Source organism: Erythrolamprus reginae, chromosome 1 (genome assembly GCF_031021105.1).
Source record: "Erythrolamprus reginae isolate rEryReg1 chromosome 1, rEryReg1.hap1, whole genome shotgun sequence".
NCBI lineage: Eukaryota > Metazoa > Chordata > Lepidosauria > Squamata > Dipsadidae > Erythrolamprus > Erythrolamprus reginae.
The window spans coordinates 400,786,518-400,810,030 of NC_091950.1; the positions used below are offsets into that span (position 1 = coordinate 400,786,518).

A 23,513-nucleotide genomic window follows, 5' to 3' on the forward strand; every position below is an offset into this window, starting at 1 on the left:
TTTGTGGTTCCAGTTATTTCAAGTGTCAAATAAATGAAGAATTAACTGTTTTTCATTATTGGATGTGGAATCTGCTCTCATTCATCATTAATAATTATGCAAATGGATATTTGAAAACTAGGAGAAACCTTTTATCTAAAATAAGCAGGGTAGCACCTATAAATGGTTGCCACCATAGAAGTTCTGATTTAAATAATTTTGTCTGATGTTGATTTCTTCTTTTTTTACAGACACAAAAAAAGATATAAGGGCAATCATTGCTCATCTTCTAGATATGCTTCCCAGTAAAAAAGTATCCGGTCATGGTCGGGACAGAGCTCTCAATTTACTCAACAAAAATGTGCCAAGACAGGACCTGAGCATCCATGACAATAATCGCACTACATTTGTAATTGATAATGGTAAGTTTTATTTATTTATTTATTCATTCATTCATTCATTCATTCATTCATTCATTTATTTATTTATTGGATTTGTATGCCGCCCCTCTCCGTAGACTCGGGGCGGCTAACAACAGTAATAAAAACAGCATATAAACAATCCAATATTAAAACAGTTAAAAACCCTTATTATAAAACCAAACATACATACAGACATACCATGCATAAAATTGTAAAGGCCTAGGGGGAAAGAGTATCTCAATTCCCCCATGCCTGGCGGCAGAGGTGGGTTTTAAGAAGCTTACGAAAGGCAAGGAGGGTGGGGGCAATTCTAATCTCTGGGGGGAGTTGGTTCCAGAGGGCTGGGGCCACCACACAGAAGGCTCTTCCCCTGGGTCCCGCCAAGCAACATTGTTTAGTTGACGGGACCCGGAGAAGATCCACTCTGTGGGACCTAACTGGTCGCTGGGATTCGTGCGGCAGAAGGCGGTCCCTGAGATAATCTGGTCCGGTGCCATGAAGGGCTTTATAGGTCATAACCAACACTTTGAATTGTGACCGGAAACTGATCAGCAACCAATGCAGACTGCAGAGTGTTGGTGTAACATGGGCGAATCGAACTTGCATAGTTTAGGTCTGTGCAGAACTTTGCAGTGTTCAGCATACCGAACCTGAACCCGGACTTTAAAAAAAGTCCGTGTTCAGGTTCGGCGTTCACTCAAACACCGTGGTGGGCGGGAGGTGGAGGTGGGAAGGCCAATCCTTGTGATGCTATTTGCAGATCAGAGACAAAGGCATTAAATGATCTTCTGTCTGTGGTTTACTTTATTTTATTTATTTATTATCCACTTATTATTTTTATAAACAAGCCAGTGAATTTACTTAATATTCTTACCTTCTCCCAAATAACAGCAGCCCTGTGAAGTGAGTTAGTCTAAAAATGAGTGACTGGCCCAAAGTCACCCAGATGTTTTCAATAGTCTTTCTACAGCTTTCGACATTCTTGCGCAAAGCATAATCCTAAATCCAGAATTTTATAAACATTAGAATCTTAGAAAATTGAGTAATTCATCCTGTTAACTTCTTTCAACTTTCAGTGATGCAATGTAGCTCTCATTATCTTCCATCAGCCAGGCCAGTCATCAAAAACAGTGGGAATAATTAGTCAACACTACTGGATATTCAACACTGAAAAAGGTTGAGTTAGGTGTTTCTAAAAAGGATGCAATTCCATATTGGACTGAGATCTCCAATACTCTAACCCAGTGGTCCCCAAACTACATCCCGCGGGCCACATGTGGCCCACTGAGGCCATTCATCCAGCCCGCCAGTGAGTGACAAGAGCACAGGGAAAAGAGAGAGAGAGAGAGAGAAAGAAAAGGGAAAGAGAGGGAGGGAAGGAGAAATGGAGGGAACAAGGAAGAAAGGAAGGAAGGAAGGTTGAAATGGAGGGACAGAGGAAGGAAAGACTGTTTTGGGGTGTGTGTGTAATTTTTTAAAAAAATTTCTCTCAACATACATTCAAACACAGTGTACCATCTAATTTTCCATGAATAAAATGTGGTATTTTGTTACTAATATCAATCATCAAAAAAGTTGCAAAAGGTTTTTTTTTCTAATTTTGTCATCCAGTTACATTCATTTTCTTTTAATTAAATTCCCTCCTTAATGTTCCTTCAAAAAGTGCAACACCAATTACATATTTCTAACTTATTAACCATTATGCCAAAGTGCTTCCTTCTTTCTTTATACATTTTTCATAAGCCAAGAAAACCTTGTATAGCCAATCAGATGTCAACAAAAGAAAATTAAAAACAAAACATAAACATATATGAATTTCAGATCTTCGCCCCCCTCTAAATACAGTAGTCCCTCGCTATACCGCGCTTCACCTACTGCGGCTTCACTTCATCGCGGGTTTCTGAGGAAGCCGATCGGCAGATTTAAACAGCCCGCCGAACTCGATCGGCAGGTTTTTTAAAAAAATAAAAATATCTAAAATTGTAAATACTGTATTTAAATACTGTGTGGGAAGGGTTTATAAACACTTAAAACAATGAAAACTACCAAACAATTACAATATAAATACTTAAATAAGTATTATCAGTCGATAAATTCCCCATCGCGGATTTCACCTATCGCGGCCAGGTCTGGAACGTAACACCAGCGATAGGTGAGGGACTACTGTAGTACGTTCCCATTTTGTTTTTTACTTTAAAACAAGGTATGTGCAGTGTGCATAGGGATTTGTTCATAGGGTTTTTTTATAGTCCGGCCCTCCAACAGTCCGAGGGACAGTGAACTGGCCCCCTGTGTAAAAAGTTTGAGGACCCGTGCTCTAACCTGTATTGGTGAAAAGAAAACCTCTTTAAAAAATTTTTAAAGTGGAACACTAAGGTTTATGAGGTATCATGTAAGACAAGGGTTCTTGGAATAGCTTCTACTCCATCATCCTGTTCCAGACACAACAAAATGGATGTTTATGAAAAGATAATAAGCAGGGCAGAAAGGCAAAATCCTTTTTCTATTATTGTTCCCCAACAAATAATATATTACCTCTGAAACTGGAAGCTCCATTATCAGTCATTATAGATTTTCCATCCAAATAGAATTTGATGGCTGTCTAAATAGTTTTACGACTCACTTTTTATAAGAAAATCCATATTTCGCAACACTTTTCTCAAATGATTTATCCATAAAAAGGTTTTGTTGTCTTGCAGATGTGTCCTTAAAAGAAAAGTGTGAACTTCAATTTTGTATTCAGTGTGTGAGCCCAGCTTTCAATTTGCCCCAACTTGTTTCAAGCTATAAATCTAACAGATTGGTTTTTTTGCATTGTAACTTCAACTGATTCTGTGTCCTTTCTACCTTCCTCTACTTCCCCACCATCACGTCCTTTCCCCAGGTCTAAAAAAGATTTTGAAAATTGCTGGCCAGATTCCAGAGATGTCAGATTGTCTCCCTCTAACAGACAATACACAGCTCACAGCTTCAGTTCTTCTGAACAAATTGTATGATGACTTGAGATGTGACCCGGAGAGAGAAAACTTCAGACTGATCTGTGAAGAGTACATTAAGTAAGTCCAACAGTCCTTGAAACTTTTACAGAAAACAGGAGAAACACAATCCAGTAATCTAATGAAAGTATCAAAAACTTCACAGAGGTACATCAGTAGTGGGATATGTCCAGTTTCACTTACCCACGCTACTTGTTTGGAACTGTGAACGCACATGAGCTCGATTTGTTCCTGCACAGTGCTCCTGCATATGCGCATAATCTTCTGCGCATGCGCAGATCATCCATAATGATCTCCAGGTGGGTGGACGGAGTCTCCCACCTCCGCTGCTACCAGTTCGCCCGAATCGAGGCGAACCGGTAGCAATTCCACCACTGGATATGTCCTATTGATTGATCTCAGTTCAATTTAAATTGCCTCTGTGAGTTTTTTGATTGCACAGAATTGCACAGAACTAAAGGTTAATTAGTCCATATAATCAAATAAATAAATAAACAAAAAATAAACAAACAAACAAATATCCCTTTCCAAAATAAACCCACTTGCAACACCCATCTGCTTTTTGTGACTGGTATGTCAAGCACAGGAAATCAGGAGCCCAAGCAGTTCCAATAAATATAGGTTTATTGTCTAATCATTTTCTCTACAAGAATCTCAACTACTAACAATTAAAACAAATTGGTGGTAGATACAAGTCAACGGAATTCAAGATGGGCTGGACTTAGATTTCTTGTGGGCATAAAGACCCTTGAGAGTGATGATGTGTTTGATCCCTCTCTGGCAGGGGTGGGCTCCAACTTATCTCACTGCCAGTTTGCTCCCTCTGTGGGCATGCCTCGAGGTTGCATGAGTGCTTTTCATGCGCGCATGTGCGCATTAACAAAAAATTAGGACACCCTAGCAAAGCTGCAAAAAAAGATGCCGACTGCATGTACAGTGCCAGAGCTCTGCTACTGCACATGCTTAGAAGCCAAAAAAGGAATAATTCTGAGAAAAGAAAAGGAATATGTTTGATAATAATTCCTGATTGCTTATTTATACCCTATGACCATCATTCAGTGTTGTATCTCATGATTCTTGACAAATGTAGGTTTTCTTTTATGTACACTGAGAGCATATTTATTTATTTATTTATTTTATTTATTACTTAGATTTGTATGCCGCCCCTCTCCGAAGACTCGGGGCGGCTCACAACATGTAGAAACAAATCATAAGTAAACAGATAAATTTAAAAATATTTAAATATTTTAAAAACCCCATATGCTAACAGACGCACACACAGACATACCATGCATAAATTAAACATGCCCAGGGGGAGATGTTTCAGTTCCCCCATGCCTGACGGCAGAGGTGGGTTTTAAGGAGTTTACGGAAGGCAGGAAGAGTAGGGGCTGTCCTAATCTCCGGGGGGAGTTGGTTCCAGAGGGCCGGTGCCGCCACAGAGAAGGCTCTTCCCCTGGGGCCCGCCAACCGACATTGTTTAGTTGACGGGACCCGGAGAAGGCCCACTCTGTGGGACCTAATCGGTCGCTGGGATTCGTGCGGCAGGAGGCGGTCTCGGAGATATTCTGGTCCAATGCCATGAAGGGCTTTAAAGGTCATAACCAACACTTTGAATTGTGACCGGAAACTGATTGGCAGCCAATGCAGACTGCGGAGTGATGACGAAACATGGGCATACTTAGGTAAGCCCATGACTGCTCTCGCAGCTGCATTTTGCACGATCTGAAGTTTCCGAACACTTTTCAAAGGTAGCCCCATGTAGAGAGCATTACAGTAGTCGAACCTCGAGGTGATGAGGGCATGAGTGACTGTGAGCAACGAGTCCCGGTCCAGATAGGGCCGCAACTGGTGCACCAGGCGAACCTGGGCAAACGCCCCCCTCGCCACAACTGAGAGATGTTGTTCTAATGTGAGCTGTGGATCGAGGAGGACGCCCAAGTTGCGGACCCTCTCTGAGGGGGTCAATAATTCCCCCCCCAGGGTAATGGATGGACAGATGGGATTGTCCTTGGGAGGCAAAACCCACAGCCACTCCGTCTTATCCGGGTTGAGCTTGAGTCTGTTGACACCCATCCAGGCCCCAACAGCCTCCAGGCACCGGCACATCACTTCCACCGCTTCGTTGACTGGGCATGGGGTGGAGATGTAAAGCTGGGTATCATCAGCATATTGATGATACCTCACCCCATGTCCTTGGATGATCTCACCCAGCGGTTTCATGTAGATATTAAATAGCAGGGGGGAGAGGACCGACCCCTGAGGCACCCCACAAGGGAGAGACCTCGGAGCCGACCTCTGACCCCCCACTAACACCGACTGCGACCGGCCAGAGAGGTAGGAGGAGAACCACTGGAGAACAGTGCCTCCCACTCCCAACCCCTCCAGCCAGTGCAGAAGGATACCATGGTCGATGGTATCGAAAGCCGCTGAGAGGTCGAGGAGCACCAGGACAGAGGATAAACCCCTGTCCCGGGCCCGCCAAAGATCATCCATCAACGCGACCAAAGCGGTTTCCGTGCTGTAACCGGGCCTGAAAACCGACTGCTGGGGACCTAGATATGCACCAAAGAACGACAAATTCTTTGTTTGTCCAATCACACTTGGCTAATAAAGAATTCCATCTATCTATCTATCTATCTATCTATCTATCTATCTATCTATCATCTATCTATCCTATCTATCTATCTATCTATCTATCATCTATCTATCTATCATCTATCTATCTATCTATCTATCTATCTATCATCTATCTATCTATCTATCTATCTATCTATCTATCATCTATCTAACCAACTATCTATCTATCTATCTATCTATCATCTATCTATCTATCTATCATCTATCTATCTATCTATCTATCTATCATCTATCTATCCTATCTATCTACAATGTGGCGTCACACCCTCTACTCTACTGAATCAAAGGACAAATATACCCCTCAAAAAATAAAGGGAACACTTAAACAACACAATATAACTCCAAGTAAATCAAACTTCTGTGAAATCAAACTGTCCACTTAGGAAGCAACACTGATTGACAATCAATTTCATTTTGTTGTCAGCACATTCAGCTTTGTACAGAACAAAGTATTCAATGAGAATATTTCATTCATTCAGATCTAGGATGTGTTCTTTGAGCGTTCCCTTTATTTTTTTGAGCAGTGTATTATACCTGCCATCGGCTAATCTTAACTATTATTCTCTTTTTTTCATGTGCTGTCCCCTGCCTCCAGGAGTAAAATTGACCCCAAAGATATGGACAAGACTTTACATGCCATCCAGACAGTGTCTGGAGTTCTACAAGGACCTTTTGATTTGGGGAACAAACTGCTGAGCATGAATGGTGTGATGGAGATGATGGTAGCATTGTGTGGCTCAGAGAGAGAAATTGATCAACTAGTAGCTGTGGAAGCTCTCATCCATGCTTCGACCAAACTTAGTCGGGCCACATTCATCATCACCAATGGAATCACCTTGCTGAAGGAAATTTACAAAAGGACTCTGAATGAGAAGATCAAGATCAGAGCTTTAGTGGTTAGTTCTCTTAGATCTTTAGCCTAATCTGTTTGATGATAATCCTCTGAATCAGACAAAAAACTGTGCTCATATATTTATGGAAACTTAATGCACTGATATTTAAGGTAGAATCTATGTTTCTAACGTGGCCCTAATGACAAACAGAAGGCAATTGTTGCAAGTCCCATACAAAAATCTTGTTTGGGACTTGTTCCATCACAGTTCCCATCTTTAAAATAAGACCAGATTAATTTATCAACCTGGGTTAGACTAAATACAATTGTAGACTCGTATCAGTTGCGCAAGGTGATAGTAGCTCCGCAAATTTCTGTTAGGGAAAAATATTTGTCAGACTTATTCCATAAGTGTAATAGAGTAACAGAGTTGGAAGGGACCTTGTAGGTCATCTACTCCAACTCCCAGCTCAAGCAGGAATCCCGACACCATTTCTGACAAATGGCAGTCCAATTTTCTCTAGGCATTTGACAAAGTAGACCATGACCTACTTCTTCATAAGCTAGAAAAAAGTGGGATAGATAGCCAGATGGATTCATAATTGACTGACAAACCATACTGAACAAGTAGTCCTTAATAGGTCTACATCTACGCGAAGGGAAGTAGGCAGTGGAATACCACAAGGTTCTGTTTTAGGCCCAGTACTCTTAAGTATCTTGATAAATGACTTAGAAGAGGGAATAGAAGGAGAACTTACCAAATTTGCAGGTGATACTTTGCTGGCAGGATTAGTCAACCCATTAGATCAGGGCTGTCAAACTCATGTCATCATGTCATGTCATATGACATATAAGGACTTTCCTCCCTTTACTAAACTAGATAAGGATGGGGCCAGCATGTGAGGCATCCAGCTTGTGGACCGTGAGTTTGACACCCCTGCCCAGTGTAGGGCTACCAAAAATTTTAACTATCATACTGTGGACGTGGCTTATGCAGGACACCCTGCATTTTCTTTGAAAATCTTTCAGTGCAAATTGGGTGTCTGGGGTGGAGCTCCATTTTCGCTAGCCCATTGCGGGTAGTAGCCCACCCCTGCCCCTCCCCTAAGTAATAAGCTCAAGAGCCAGGTGGTTCTTGATAGACTTGAACACTATCTAACAAAATGAAATTCAATGTAGAGAAAAATAAAGTCTTACACTTATTGTAGGCAAGAAAAATCAAAAGTACAGATATAGATTGGGTGAAACCAGGCTTAATATTTATTTTTGTCCAATACACAATGAGGGTTTTAGTGGTATATATCTATATACACATAGTAAAATACATGATGAAGGTTATGGAGGAGATACTCATAGTAAAATATATCTAAGAAAGAATAGAAAAGAAGATATAGTAATAGAACATGTCAATGAAAGAATAGAATAAGAGATATAGGAATAGAAGAAAGGTATAGGAGATATAGGAGAGCAATAGGACAGGGGACGGAAGGCACTCTAGTGCACTTGTACTCGCCCCTTACTGACCTCTTAGGAATCTGGATAGGTCAACCGTAGATAATCTAAGGGTAAAGTGTTGGGGGTTTGGGGATGACACTATGGAGTCCGGTAATAAGTTCCATGCTTCGACAACTCGGTTACTGAAGTCATATTTTTTACAGTCAATAGCAGAGTTTTAATGGAGAACCAGCTAAATATGGAGCCAGTAGTGTGTGGCGGCAACCAAAAAAGCCAATGCAATCCTAAGCAGCATAAACAGAGGGATACAATCGAGATTGAGTGAGCTACTGATACCACTCTATAAAACCTTAGTACAGTGTTTCCCAACCTTGGCAACTTGAAGATATTTGGACTTGAACTCCCATAATTCCCCAGCCAGTGAATGCTGGCTGGGGAATTCTGGGAGTTGAAGTCCAGATATCTTCAAGTTGCCAAGGTTGGGAAACACTGCCTTAGTAAGACCACATCTAGAATATTGCATCCAGTTTTGGTCATCCAGTTTTAGATGTTGAGACTCTAGAAAAAGTGCAGAGAAGATTAACCAGAATGATTAGGAGACTGGAGATGAAAACATATGAAGAATGATTACAAGAACTGGGCAGGCCTAGTCTAATGAAGAAAAGGACTAGGGGAGAAATGACAGCAGTCTTCCAATATTTGAAGGGCTGCCACAGAGAGGAAGTGGTCAAGCTATTTTCCAACGAAGGCCAGACAAGGAATAATGGATGGAAATTGACCAAGGAGAGATTCAACCTAGAAATTAGAAATTTCCTGACAATGAGAACAATCAACCGTTATTTGAGAAATAGTAAACCGTCAAAGAGAAATATTTGTACTTCAATCAAAATTCCTTAAAATCTTAAGAGCCTTGAAACATGCTAAATTAAATAAATAGTTAGGGCAAGATTATATATACAAGCTAATCAAGATTAATACAATTCATTTCTAACATTCAATAGTAAATCTAATAGCTAATGTTTTTAAAAGTAATAGTATCAATAAGCTAGAAAATCCTAATAACCAATAATTAAAGGGGCGGTCTCTTAGTATAATAATAATAGTAACAGTATATTAAATAGCAATGTAGTGAAGTATCCAGGTGGTCTACTGATAAATTAATAGTTTACTAGTAAGTTAATATATGCAGGTAAATAAATCTTAAGAGCTTTGAAACATGCTAAATTAGATAAATAGTAAAGGCAAGATTATATATACAAGTTAAGCAAGATTGCCACATCCTATAAAGAGAATTTAGTTAAAATGTTTTACAGGTGGCATATTACCCCGATTAAATTAACAAAACTAAATAATAAACTTTCACCTTATTGTTGGAAATGTCACAAAGAAATAGGCACCTACTTCCATTTATGGTGGCAATGCTCAAAAGCTAAAACCTATTGGAATAAAATTGGAACTTGGATTGACGAAATACTTAAAATAACAATAGAAAAAAACCCTGAATGTTTTCTTTTGGGCATTATTAGACAAAAATTACCTAAACCCCAAATACAATTAATTGTCCACTTAACAACAGCAGCCAGACTAACCTTTGCGCAGTGGTGGAAGAATGAGGAGATACCTCCGAATGATGCAATAATAAAAGAAATTACATACTGCGCAGAGATGACAAAATTAACTATAATAGTAAGAAATGAAATAATGGATACATTTAATAACTGTTGGGATCCTTTTTATAATTGGATAGGAAAAAAGAGTGAGAATAACACGCCATAAGAAGGATATGTTAGATACAAGCTCGACCAGTTACAAATCTGGTATATAGCTATTTTATATTTAATATAATATTAAGAGACTTTATATATATATTGACAGTATCTTTACTATTGCTTTCTAAAATCTCTTTAATTTGATTAACTCAACACCTGCACTAACCAATCTTGATAAATAAACCGAACCATGGTAACAAGCTAATGAAATAGGAAACAGTTCTCGTTCTCAGTACAGCTCCCCCGGACATTCGCCAACCTTTTACCCTTTCTATCTTTTCTACGTTCTCTATCCTTTCTATCTTCTTCCCTCTTTTTCTCTACCCTCTCCCTATCTACTTCTTCCCCTCCCCTTTTCTTGCTCACAATTTGTATCTTGTCAATCGACACGCCATTCGATCGTTCTCAATTGTTACGATCATTGTTTTATGTTTTGTATATTATGTTATATTTTGTATTATTTGTATAATTAAAATTTATTTAAAAAATTAAAAAAAAAGAGAGAACAATCAACCAATGGAACAGCTTGCATTCGGAATTTGTGGGAGCTTCATTTATTTTATTTATTTATTTATTTATTTATTTATTAGATTTGTATGCCGCCCCTCTCCGAAGACTCGGGGCGGCTAACAACAATATAAAAAGACAATGTAAACAAATCTGATATTAAAAATAATCTAAAAAACCCCAATTTAAAGAACCACTCATACATACAAGCATACCATGTATAAATTCTATAAGCCTAGGGGGAAGGGAAATTTCAATTCCCCCATGCCTGACGACAGAGATGGGTTTTAAGGAGCTTGCGAAAGGCAAGGAGGGTGGGGGCAACTCTGATATCTGGGGGGAGCTGGTTCCAGAGGGTCGGGGCCGCCACAGAGAAGGCTCTTCTCCTGGGTCCCGCCAAACAACATTGCTTAGTCGACAGGACCCGGAGAAGGCCAACTCTATGGGACCTAACCGGTCGCTGGGATTCGTGCAGCAGAAGGCGGTCCCGGAGATATTCTGGTCTGATGCCATGAAGGGCTTTATAGGTCATAACCAACACTTTGAATTGTGACCGGAAACTGATCGGCAACCAATGCAGACTGCGGAGTGTTGGTGTGACATGGGCATATTTAGGGAAGCCCCACGATGGCTCTCGCAGCTGCATTCTGTACGATCTGAAGTTTCCGAACACTTTTCAAAGGTAGCCCCATGCAGAGAGCATTACAGTAGTCGAGCCTCGAGGTGATGAGGGCATGAGTGACTGTGAGCAGTGAGTCCCGGTCCAGATAGGGCCGCAACTGGTGCACTAGTGACTAGGTGAACCTGGGCAAACTGGAGGCTTTCAGGAAGAGACTGGACTGCTGTTTGTCGGAAATGGTATAGGATTTCCTGCTTCAGGTGGGTTGGACTAGATGACCTAAAAGGTCCCTTCCAACTCTGTTAATCTGTTAAATAAGAGACCATTGGGGTCTCACCCAACAGTATATCCTTAATTTTCCTTCTTCCAGAGTTTTAGAATTGCTCTTGGTCTTTCAGCACCTTGATTCTTTTAATCTTCTAGCTAAGCAGGAACTGTAATGGAATTTACCCAGAGTTGGTACAGAAGCAGAATAAATCTATTTTGGGATTTAAAAGATAATAAGCTTATCTCAGCTAAAGACTTACATCCAAGGCTAGGTCTTTCAGCCCAAATAGCTCTAAAGTTGATGGTACCCTTCTATCATTCAAAAAACAAAGATGCTCTTCAGTCGAGCTGATTACAGTGGGCATATCTCTGAAGTTTTTCTTATCAGCAAGAAAGCCATTTGCCACTGCCTTGTGCCAGGATATTTTTTTTCCCAACTTCCCAGACTAGCCTACAACCCTGTGTCTAAAATAAATTTCTCACTGGAGTTTGATAAATGGATATTCCATCTCTCTTTTCAATTTTATTTTATTTTATTTTATTTTTTGCCAGGGGCTTTGCAAGCTGGGTTCTGCTGGAGGAACTGACTACGGCCTGAGACAATTTGCAGAAGGATCCACTGAAAAGTTAGCAAAACAATGCCGCAAGTAAGTGGGAGGTCTATTTGGGAACCTGAGGTCATAAGATAAGGAGGTACAGTAGTACCTCTACTTATGAACTTAATTCGTCCCGTGACCAGGTTGTTAAGTAGAAAAGTTTGTAAGAAGCAGCATTTTTTTCCCATAGGAATCAATGTAAAAGCAAATAATGTGTGCAATTGGGGAAACCAGAGGGAGGGTGGAGGCCCTATTTCCTCCCAGAAGATTCCTAGAGAGGGCCCACGGAGGCTTCCCCCCACCTTTTCTGGCCCTGTTTCCTCCCAGGAGATTCCTAGAGAGGCCCCACAGAGGCTTCTCCCTGCCTTTTCCAGCCCTGTTCCCTCCCAGGAGATTCCTAGAGAGGCCCCACGGAGGCTTCTTCCTGCCTTTTCTGGTTACAGTTTCGGAGGCTTGGGTTTGTAAGTGGAAAATGGTTCTTGAGAAGAGGCAAAAAAAATTTGAACACACGGTTCTTTTTTTAAAAAGTAATTTTTATTAATTTGTTTTAAAAAGCATAATCAAGAAAATATATACATTGACATATTTGCAATATTTGCAATACAGTGATCCCCCGCTCGTTGCGAGGGTTCCGTTCCAGGACCCCCCGCAACGAGCGGGTTTTCGCGAAGTAGCGCTGCGGAAGTAAAAACACCATCTGCGCATGCGCGCCCTTTTTCATGGCCGCGCATGTGCAGATGGTGTTTTTTACTTCCGCACCTGGGAAGATCCCCGCCCAACAGCTGAGGAGCCGCCTGCCCGCCCGCCTGCCCGCCGCTTGTCCGCCCGCCGCTCGTGCCGCCGCTGCTGGTGCGGCCACTGCTCGTCCGGCCGCCGCTCGTGCCGCCGCTGCTGGTGCGGCCGCCGCTCGTGCCGCCGCTGCTGGTGCGGCCGAGCTTCCCTCGGCTTCCTTTGGCCCCGTCGCTCGTGCCGCCGCTGCTGGTGCGGCCGCCGCTCGTGCCGCCGCCGCTCGTGCCGCTGCTGCTGGTGCGGCCGCCGCTCGTCCGGCCGCCGCTCGTGCTTTCGGAGCTCCTCCGGCGTCACCCGGCTTCTGGTAGAAGCCTTCTCTCTTTTTTTTCTTGCGGCGAGCCCGAGCCGTTCCTCTCTCGACCGCAGCCGAGCTTCCCTTCGCCTCCTCCCCGCCTGCTTTTCCTCGCCAAGCGCACGAAAAAAAAGAGAGAAGGCTTCTGCCAGAAGCCGGGTGACGGCGGAGGAGCTCTGAAAGCCGGAGAAGTAGAGTCTCGCAGGCGGGGAGGAGGCGACGGGGCCAAAGGGGGCCGAGGGAAGCTCGGCTGCGGTCGAGAGAGGAACGGCTCGGGCTCGCCGCAAGAAAAAAAAGAGAGAAGGCGCGTCTCCTGAGGGGAAGCCAGTGCCGCCCGCCCTTCGCCCGCCCACGCCGTTGCTCGCGCCACTCAGCTGGGAAGCGGGGCTGGGGTTTCCCCGCCGCCCACGCAAAGGGGAAACCCCGGCAAGAGGGGAAGACCCAGGGAAGCCACCCAGCAGCTGATCTGCCCGGCAAACTCCACCATCTACGCATGCGTGGCCATAGAAAGAAAAAGGGCGCGCATGCGCAGATGGTGTTGTTTACTTCCGGGTTGAAAAATCGCAAATTACCCTGTTCGCAATGGTCGGGGACGCAATAACCGGGGGATCACTGTACACAAAAAAGAAGATAGAAAAACATGCATACACTTCTAAACAAACAAAAACACCTGGACAATTACAAAATTACAAATAACATAAAAATATCATCAATTTCCTCTTGAGAGAAGGAGAGTTACAGTCTTGTTGCATATCAATATTTTCTGGTGAATAGAAGTCATCGGTTCTTATCTAGAAAATTTCGTAAGTAGAGGTGTTTGTAGATAGAGATACCACTGTAGTTGGACAGCTGACCTCCCTGCTTCTCTTCCCTTTCTTTTCAGCCACGGCCTCCTGCCTTATAAGGTATGGTAGGGAAACACCTTATTTATCTTTCAGCAACTATCAGCTTGCTATTTAAAAAGAGAGGAAACACTGTAGCCATCTTGGTGACAGTTTTTACTACTTATCTACAGGCAGCCTGATTTAATACCTAGCTCTTGTGGACACCAATATCCATACTGTTGTCAGTGCATCCCTCTGTCCATACTTGTGGGCTTCCAGAACGCACTTGATTGGTCGCAGAATGACCATTCAAAATCAAAGAAGCAAAAACTACAGTGGTCCTCAGCGCCCAACCATTTGTTTAGTGACCAAGTTACAGCAGCACTGAAAAAAGCGATTTATGGCCATTCTTTTACACTTACAACCACTGGAGCATCCCCAAACTCAGACGCTTGGCAACTGGCATATATTTATGATGGCTTCAGGGATTCATTTAACATCTACAACAGGTTGTAAAATGGGGCAAAACCTCATTTAACAACTGTCTTGTTTAGCATTGGAAAATTTGGGCTTAATTGTGGTCGTAAATTGAGGACTACCTGTATACAGACTTCAGTAAAACAATTTAGTGCTATTGTGAGGTAAATACAGACTCTGGCGATTGTAAGAGAAGTTTTCCACTTTTATTTATAATACTCCTTATGGTAAAATTCCTTTGAAAGATTAAAACACTTTTTCTATAGGTTTTCCCATCTGGCCTGAATTATTTTTTATGAGATACACTTCCAAGAGCCATATTCTATTCTATTCTCTATTCTATTCTATTCTATTCTATTCTATTTTCTATTCTATTTTCTATTCTATTTTCTATTCTATTCTATTCTACTCTACGCAACCCTACCCTAACCTCTTTTCCAATCTTGTAGTAAATTCTGGGCAGTTCACAAGTAAGAGATAAAACCATGCCTCATATACCATAAACATATATATATATTTTTTTTTTAATGAAACATCACAGATAGAGTGAACGTAGTTCACTCTATCTCAGAACTTGGAGGGGAAACCAGATTTTGAGTGCTTTTTGGAGGGTTAAAATGATAAGGATGTGCCAAAACTGAAAGGGAAGGATGTTCCATAGGGTAGGAACTACAATTGTTACAACTAAGTCCCATTGGGATTGGGTGGCATAGAAGTCAATTAAATTATATTAAAATAAAATAAAATAAAATAAAATAAAATAAAATAAAATAAAATAAAATAAATAGAATAAAATAGAATAAAATAAAATAAAATAAAATAAAATGAATAAAATGAATAAAATGAATAAAATGAATAAAATAGAATAAAATAGAATAAAATAAAATAAAATAAAATGAATAAAATAGAATAAAATAAAATAAAATAAAATAAAATGGAAAAGACATGCTTCCCAAGTCCCATAAGGTGGCAACTTTTATGAAAAGCGACCCCTTATCTAATCTGATAGGACAGTCAAATGCCCTTAGGGAGAAGCTGTTTCTTTGTTTGTTTATCCCTCCTCCCCCTCTTCCATTCTTTTTTCCAGCCACTTCATGTAATGCTAAATTAAATAAGCATTATGCTGATAACACAGGATTCTTCTTAAGTTTTTGTAGTGAAGGGAAAGAGAGACTGGAAGGAAATCCTAATCCTTGGGCGAGCATTTTCTCTCTCACCAAAACATCTGCACATCTGCTCCGCAAAAGGCATTGAAACTGTCTTGTTCATTCAGGTGGCTGTGCAATCCCACCATTGACACCCGTACCCGAAGGTGGGCAGTGGAAGGCCTGGCTTACTTGACTTTGGATGCTGATGTGAAGGATGATTTTGTACAAGACGAGCCAGCCATGCAAGCCATGTTCGAATTAGCCAAGGTAGGAAATCTACAGCCTGGTTTGCTCTAAATTTACGGGACCGTCTTCTACCATGTACCTCCCAGCGACCGACTGGAGCCCACAGCGTCGGCCTTCTGCAGGTCCCGTCGGCCAAACAATGCCGATTGGTGGGGCCACGTGGCAGGGCCTTCTCTGTGGCAGCTCTGGCTCTGTGGAATCAACTACTCCTGGAGAGTCGTACCACTCCTACCCTAATAGCCTTCTGAAAGGCTGTGCAAACATGACTCTGCCGGCAGGCCAGGGGCCGTTGAGTAAGACCAACTAGCTCTGGCCAAGAAGAATAAATATTTGGTGAATGATTGTTTTACTTCAGGGATTTTAACTGTTTTATATTGCTATTGTTATATTACCGTATTTTTCAGAGTATAAGACGCACTTTAGTTTTTGGGGAGGAAAATAGGGGAAAGAATCTGCTTACTAGATATTCATCTGGCTAGCGTCCTTAGTCTGGTCAGTTTCAGCACATCATTTTATCCCCTGGTTAGGGCTTTAAAAACAATCCTTATTGGGAGAGAGTAACAATGAAAGAGCTTGCAAGTCAGTAAGAGCTGAGAACATTGTTAGCACCTGGATAGGGCTAGAAAGAAACTTACTTTGAGCAGGTAATAATGAAAAAAACCTGCAAAGACTTAGGGCTTGGAAAACATTCTTTGCAGAGAGTAACCATGGGAGCTTGCAAGTGATAAGAGCTGGGAACATTGTTAGCACCTGGATAGGGCTAGAAAGAAACTTACTTTGAGCAGGTAATAATGAAAAAAACCTGCAAAGACTTAGGGCTTGGAAAACATTCTTTGCAGAGAGTAACCATGGGAGCTTGCAAGTGATAAGAGCTGGGAACATTGTTAGCACCTGGATAGGGCTAGAAAGAAACTTACTTTGAGCAGGTAATAATGAAAAAAACTCTGCAAAGACTTAGGGCTTGGAAAACATTCTTTGCAGAGAGTAACCATGGGAGCTTGCAAGTGATAAGAGCTGGGAACATTGTTAGCACCTGGATAGGGCTAGAAAGAAACTTACTTTGAGCAGATAATAATGAAAAAAACTCTGCAAAGACTTAGAGAAACATAGAATAGAATAGAATAGAATAGAATAGAATTTCTATTGGCCAAGTGTGATTGGACACACAAGGAATTTGTCTTGGTGCATATACTCTCAACGTACATAAAATAAAATATACATTTGTCAAGAATCATATGGTACAACACTTAATGATTGTCATAGGGGTCAAATAAGCAATGAAGAAGCAATATTAATAAAAATCTTAGGATATAAGCAACAAGTTACAGTCATACAGTCAACATGGGAGGAAATGGGTGATAGGAATGATGAGAAAAACTAGTAGAATAGAAGTGCAGATTTAGTAGAAAGTCTGACAGTGTTGAGCGAATTATTTGTTTAGTAGAGTGATGGCGTTCGGGGGAAAAAACTGTTCTTGTGTCTAGTTGTCTTGGTGTGCAGTGCTCTGTAGCGACGTTTTGAGGGTAGGAGTTGAAACAATTTGTGTCCAGGATGAGAGGGGTCAGTAAATATTTTCTCCGCCCTCTTTTTGACTCATGCAGTATACAGGTCCTCAATGGAAGGCAGGTTGGCAGCAATTGTTTTTTCTGCAGTTCTGATTATCCTCTGAAGTCTGTGTCGATCCTGTTGTGTTGCAGCACCAAACCAGACAGTTATAGAGGTGCAGATGACAGACTCAATGATTCCTCTGTAGAACAGTATCAGCAGCTCCTTGGGCAGTTTGAGCTTCCTGAGCTGGCGCAGAAAGAACATTCTTTGTTGTGCTTTTTTGATGATGTTTTTGATAGAAGACTGGCGGCAGAAAAAGACCTCATGATCCATCTAGTCTGCCCTTATACTATTTTCTGTATTTTATCTTAGGATGGATATATGTTTATCCCAGCCATGTTTAAATTCAGTTACTGTGGATTTACCAACCACGTCTGCTGGAAGTTTGTTCCAAGCATCTACTACTCTTTCAGGAAAATAATATTTTTTCATGTTGCTTTCCATCTTTCCCCCAACTAAATTCAGATTGTGTCCCCTTGTTCTCGTGTTCACTTTCCTATTAAAAATACTTCCCTCCTGGACCTTATTTAACCCTTTAACATATTTAAATGTTTCAATCATGTCCCCCCTTTTCCTTCTGTCCTCCAGACTATACAGATTGAGTTCATTAAGTCTTTCCTGATACGTTTTATGCTTAAGACCTTCCACCATTCTTGTAGCCCGTCTTTGGACCCGTTCAATTTTGTCAATATCTTTTTGTAGGTGAGGTCTCCAGAGCTTGGAAAACATTCTTTGCAGACAGTAACAATGAAAGAACCTGCAAGATAAGAGCTGGGAAGATTGTTAGCACCTAGGCTGGGGGGGAAAAAGCTTAAAAAAAAAAGCTGTATTCAGAGTATAAGACATACCTGAATTTTCAGCCTCCTTTAGGGTAGAAAAAAGTGTGTCTTCTACACAGAAAAATACAGTACGTAATATTCTTTTTATTGTTGTAGGTCGCCCAGAGTCCATAAGGAGTTGGGCAGCTTATGAATGTAATTAATTAAATTAAATTAATTAAATCAAATCCCTGTTATCCTCAGTCAGGGGCGGGTCTATTCTCACATATCAGGCAACCACATGGAAAGAGCTCTCGCATTTGAAATGCCTGGTGCTATATATAGTAACCTGAAATTCCTTCATTTGGTCGCCTGCAGACAAGCGATAAGACAATCTTGTACTCGGTGGCCAGCATCTTGGTGAACTGCACCAACAGCTATGATGTCAAAGAACTTGTCCCTGAACTTGTACAGCTGGCCAAGTTTTCTAAGCAACATGTACCTGAGGAACATCCCAAGGTAGGCATAATCACTCTCCTAAGGACCACCAATTTGTTTTGATACTAACCCCATGCAGCTCTCAAAGGAGACCTCTATGCAGCATAATTTGATTTTAATGTACTGTATGTCAATTAGAGTACATTCAAAGTGACAATAAAGTGTTCTGTTCTATTCTATTATTCTATTCTATTCTCTATATTCTATATTTTATTCTATTTTCTATATTCTATTCTATACTATTTTATTCTATATCCTATTCTATTCTATATTCTATTCTATTTTCTGTTTTCTTCTATTCTATATTCTATAATCAAACAGAAGTTAGATTTACGGAGTTATATTATGTTGTTTAAATGTTCCATTTATTTTTTTTGATCAGTGTATATTTTCTTTTCTATTCTGTTCTATATTTTATATTCTATTCTATTCTATATTCTATTCCATTCTATTCTAATCTATATTCTATATTCTTTTGTATTTTCATTTCTTTTTTCTTTTCTTTTCTATTCTATTTTATATTTTATATTATTTTACATTTTACATTTACATTTTACATTTACATTTTATATTTTATATTTACATTTTATATTTTATATTATTTTATATTATTTTATATTATTTTATATTATATTATATTATTTTATATTATTTTATATTATTTTATATTATTTTATATTATTTTATATTTTATATTTTATATTTTATATTTTATATTTTATATTTTATATTTTATATTTTATATTTTATATTTTATATTATTTTATATTTTATATTATTTTATATTTTATATTATTTCATATTTTATATTTTTTATATTTTTTATATTTTTTATATTGTTTTATATTTTTTATATTATTTTATATTATTTTATATTATTTTATATTATTTTATATTATTTTATATTATTTTATATTATTTTATATTATTTTATATTATTTTATATTATTTTATATTATTTTATATTATTTTATATTTTATATTCTATTCTCAAGCAAATCCCATTTCTCTTTTCTCCACAAAGGACAAAAAAGACTTCGTTACAAAGCGAGTGCAGCGTCTCATCAAAGCCGGAGTCACCTCTGCCCTGGTTTGCATGGTGAAGGCAGACACTGCTATTTTGACAGACCAGACCAAAGAACTTTTAGCTAGGTAATTCTATCTCAGGGACTGCCACAAAGAAGGGGGGAGCACCTGAAGGCAGGACAAGAAGCAATGGATGGAAACTAAGCAAGGAGAGAAACAACCTAAAACTAAGGAGAAATTTCCTGATGGTGATAAACAATTAATCAGTCTCCCACTGTTTGCCATCTTTCCTGATTGCATTGTAAGCTAGATTGCTGAATCCCCTTGTTTTTTACAGTACAGTATTCCTTAAAAAAAAAGTATAAACTGAAATATAAACCAAGAATATGTAATGAAAAATGGTTCTCTCATCTTTATTCCTTCCTGCCAGAGTTTTTCTCGCTTTGTCTGACGACTCCAAGGATCGTGGTACCATTGTTGCTCAAGGGGGTGGAAAGGTAACTCATTCCTACAACTTCTTCATTTGCAATACATGGGCTAGGTTTGCATTTGTCAAAGATCTAATGGCTAACACATTATTGCTTGCCATTGTGACCTGCTTCACACAAAGACAACAACAGGACTGGTCATAAGTCTTTTTTCCCCCCAAACCACTCACTAAATGAATCGTCTTTAAATGAAGATTGATTGTACTGTCAAGGATTGAATCAAATCCCAGAAAAACAACCTGTGTCTCCCTCATAGTTGTAATTTGATTGTAATTGGTATATTAATTATAAAATCTAATTGTTAATCTAATCCTACGTAGCTTCTGCTCTGGAAATCTCACACTACTTACCAGAGCTTACAAAATGTTCGCCAGACCCATCCTCGAATACAGCTCATCTGTTTGGAACCCATAGCGCATCTCAGACATTAACACCCTTGAAAATGTTCAAAGATACTTCACAAGAAGAGCCCTTCATTCCACCACTCGAAACAGAATACCCTACGAAACTAGACTTACAATCCTGGGTCCTGAAAGCTTAGAACTACGACGCTTTAAACATGATCTAAGTCTTGCCCACAAGATCGTATGTTGCAATGTCTTGCCTGTCAAAGACTACTTCAGCTTCAACCACAACAACACAAGAGCACACAACAGATTCAAGCTTAACATTAACCGCTCCAAACTTGACTGTAAAAAATATGACTTTAGTAATCGGGTTGTTGAAGCGTGGAACTCATTACCGGACTCCGTAGTATCATCCCCTAACCCCCAACATTTTACCCTTAGACTATCCACGGTTGACCTCTCCAGATTCCTAAGAGGTCAGTAAGGGGCGTACATAAGCGCACTAGAGTACCTTCCGTCCCCTGTCCTATAGTCTCTCCTATATCTCGTATTTCTTCTCTACTATATCCTCCATAACCTTAATTGTGTATTATTGTGTATTGGACAAAATAAATAAATAAAAAGAAAAAGAAAATAAATAAAAAGCCTTACAATTTAAGAGTCCTTCCTTCCTTCCCTTCCCTTCCCCTCCCTTGCCCTTATTTCCTCCATTCCTACAATACTTAAAATTTATACAAACTACAGTATTTTATTTCATTTCTACCTTTTCCCTGTACATATGTTTTTGCTTTTATACTACATCTTTTTGCAAGAGTTTATACTGTAGAGCAGATATAAATTATATATTTCAGCTGTGGCGAGGGGGGTGTTTGCCCAGGTTCGCCTGGGGCACCAGTTGTGGCCCTATCTGGACCGGGACTCATTGCTCACAGTCACTCATGCCCTCATCACCTCGAGGTTCGACTACTGTAATGCTCTCTACATGGGGCTACCTTTGAAAAGTGTTCGGAAACTTCAGATCGTGCAGAATGCAGCTGCGAGAGCAGTCATGGGCTTACCTAGGTATGCCCATGTTTCACCAACACTCCGCAGTCTGCATTGGCTGCCGATCAATTTCCGGTTACAATTCAAAGTGTTGGTTATGACCTTTAAAGCCCTTTATGGCACTGGACCAGAATATCTCCGAGACCGCCTTCTGCCGCACGAATCCCAGCGACCGATTAGGTCCCACAGAGTGGGCCTTCTCCGGGTCCCATCAACTAAACAATGTCGGTTGGCGGGCCCCAGGGGAAGAGCCTTCTCTGTGGCGGCCCCGACTCTCTGGAACCAACTCCCCCCAGAGATTAGAACTGCCCCTACTCTCCCTGCCTTTCGTAAACTCCTTAAAACCCACCTTTGTCGTCAGGCATGGGGGAACTGAATCACCTCCCCCGGGCATGTACAATTTATGCATGGTATGTTTGTGTGTATGTTTGCTTAGTAAATGGGGTTTTTTAAATATATTAAATTATATTTGGATTTGTCATGAATTGTTGTATCCTGTTGTGAGCCGCCCCGAGTCTGCGGAGAGGGGCGGCATACAAATCTAAATAATAAATAAATAATAAATAAATTAAGTGCTTACAGTTTCTTTCTCATCATATTTAGGCTCTTATACCGCTGGCTTTGGAAGGCACAGATGTTGGCAAAATAAAAGCATCTCATGCGCTGGCCAAAATTGCTGCCATTTCCAACCCGGACATAGCATTCCCTGGGGAGAGAGTAAGTAAATTTTCAAAAGTTGTTTTGGTTGCAACTTTTCCTTATGTCCCTTCTTCCCATTACGCCAGGCCCCTTACCATTTAGATTCTACACTATTGTTTTCCTCCTAGGTGTATGAAGTTGTGCGGCCGCTGGTCAGCTTGTTGAATACAGACCGTGATGGGCTACAAAATTATGAAGCATTGTTAGGACTGACCAACTTTTCTGGGAGAAGTGACAAACTCAGGTGAGACAACTCATTGGGTTTAGATTATTTTCAACAGGCTGATTCTATTGATTGAGAAAAACCTTACCCTGTCTGTTCTGTCTGGGTCCCCCCAGACGCCAACACCAACCAAAAAGAGTAGCCAGACACACTGGTAAAAAGCAACGGCAGTTTATATACTGGAAAGCAAACACAGGTAACAAAAACTGTTCTTACAGACAGGAACACTATGAAGCTTCACAGAGGTTTCACGAAGGCCAGGCAATAAACCAGGATTCTTGCTGGCAAAAACAACGCTGGAGATAATAAAACCCACGCCTCCCCCAAGTCTTTTAGCCTTCTAGGCCACAAGCCAAGATCAGAGACGCCAAGAATCGAAGCAAGGTCACAGGACTCCCAGTTGATAACTCTCCACAAGACTGTAAGGGCGGGCCTGCCTTTTCAACCCTGCTGAGGAGAACCACACCCAAACCCAGCTGTTGCCAATTCAGGGATGGAAATACCTTTCTAATTGGCCCCGTCTTTGAGCTGCATGTCTCTGCCGCATGTCTATTATAGCCTGTGCGTCTTCATCCAATGAATCCAGGCTACTAGCTGGGGAGAGGGCCCCCCCCGGGGGTCTCAGGCTGCTCTCCCTCCTCCTCTTCCTGACGTTCCTCTCCCCCGTCTGCCTGGTCCTCCCCCTCCTGGTCACTGTCCTCCTCCTCTGGGCATGGATCCGGCAGAGCTCCAGCCGGTCCCTGAGGAGCCTCAGGCTGAATCACAACACTGTTTATCCATATCGTCACAATGTTTATTATTAACCAGAATTTTTATGATTTTTTTCCCTCCGCTACACTTTATCATACCATTTCTACTTCCATTTGTGTATTTATTTGCTCTGTAGGGCAACTCATCTGGGTACCTCACAAGAGTTAAAAACAATAAACCAATAAGAAAACCGGGTTAAAAACCAATATACAGT

The 23,513-nt window shown here is 40.6% G+C and overlaps 1 protein-coding gene across 1 annotated transcript in view; it reads left to right on the forward strand.

Annotated features, from left to right (window-relative positions):
- UNC45B (unc-45 myosin chaperone B) overlaps positions 1-23,513 on the forward strand; it is a 50,476-nt gene that overhangs the window by 21,798 nt on the left and 5,165 nt on the right. The window contains exons 8-17 of the mRNA XM_070742257.1: positions 231-401; positions 3,286-3,457; positions 6,633-6,933; positions 12,039-12,133; positions 15,738-15,879; positions 18,603-18,743; positions 19,747-19,874; positions 20,179-20,245; positions 22,231-22,344; positions 22,455-22,570. Of these exons, the coding sequence (XP_070598358.1) occupies positions 231-401; positions 3,286-3,457; positions 6,633-6,933; positions 12,039-12,133; positions 15,738-15,879; positions 18,603-18,743; positions 19,747-19,874; positions 20,179-20,245; positions 22,231-22,344; positions 22,455-22,570 (1,447 nt within the window). The remainder of the gene's footprint in view (positions 1-230; positions 402-3,285; positions 3,458-6,632; positions 6,934-12,038; positions 12,134-15,737; positions 15,880-18,602; positions 18,744-19,746; positions 19,875-20,178; positions 20,246-22,230; positions 22,345-22,454; positions 22,571-23,513) is intronic.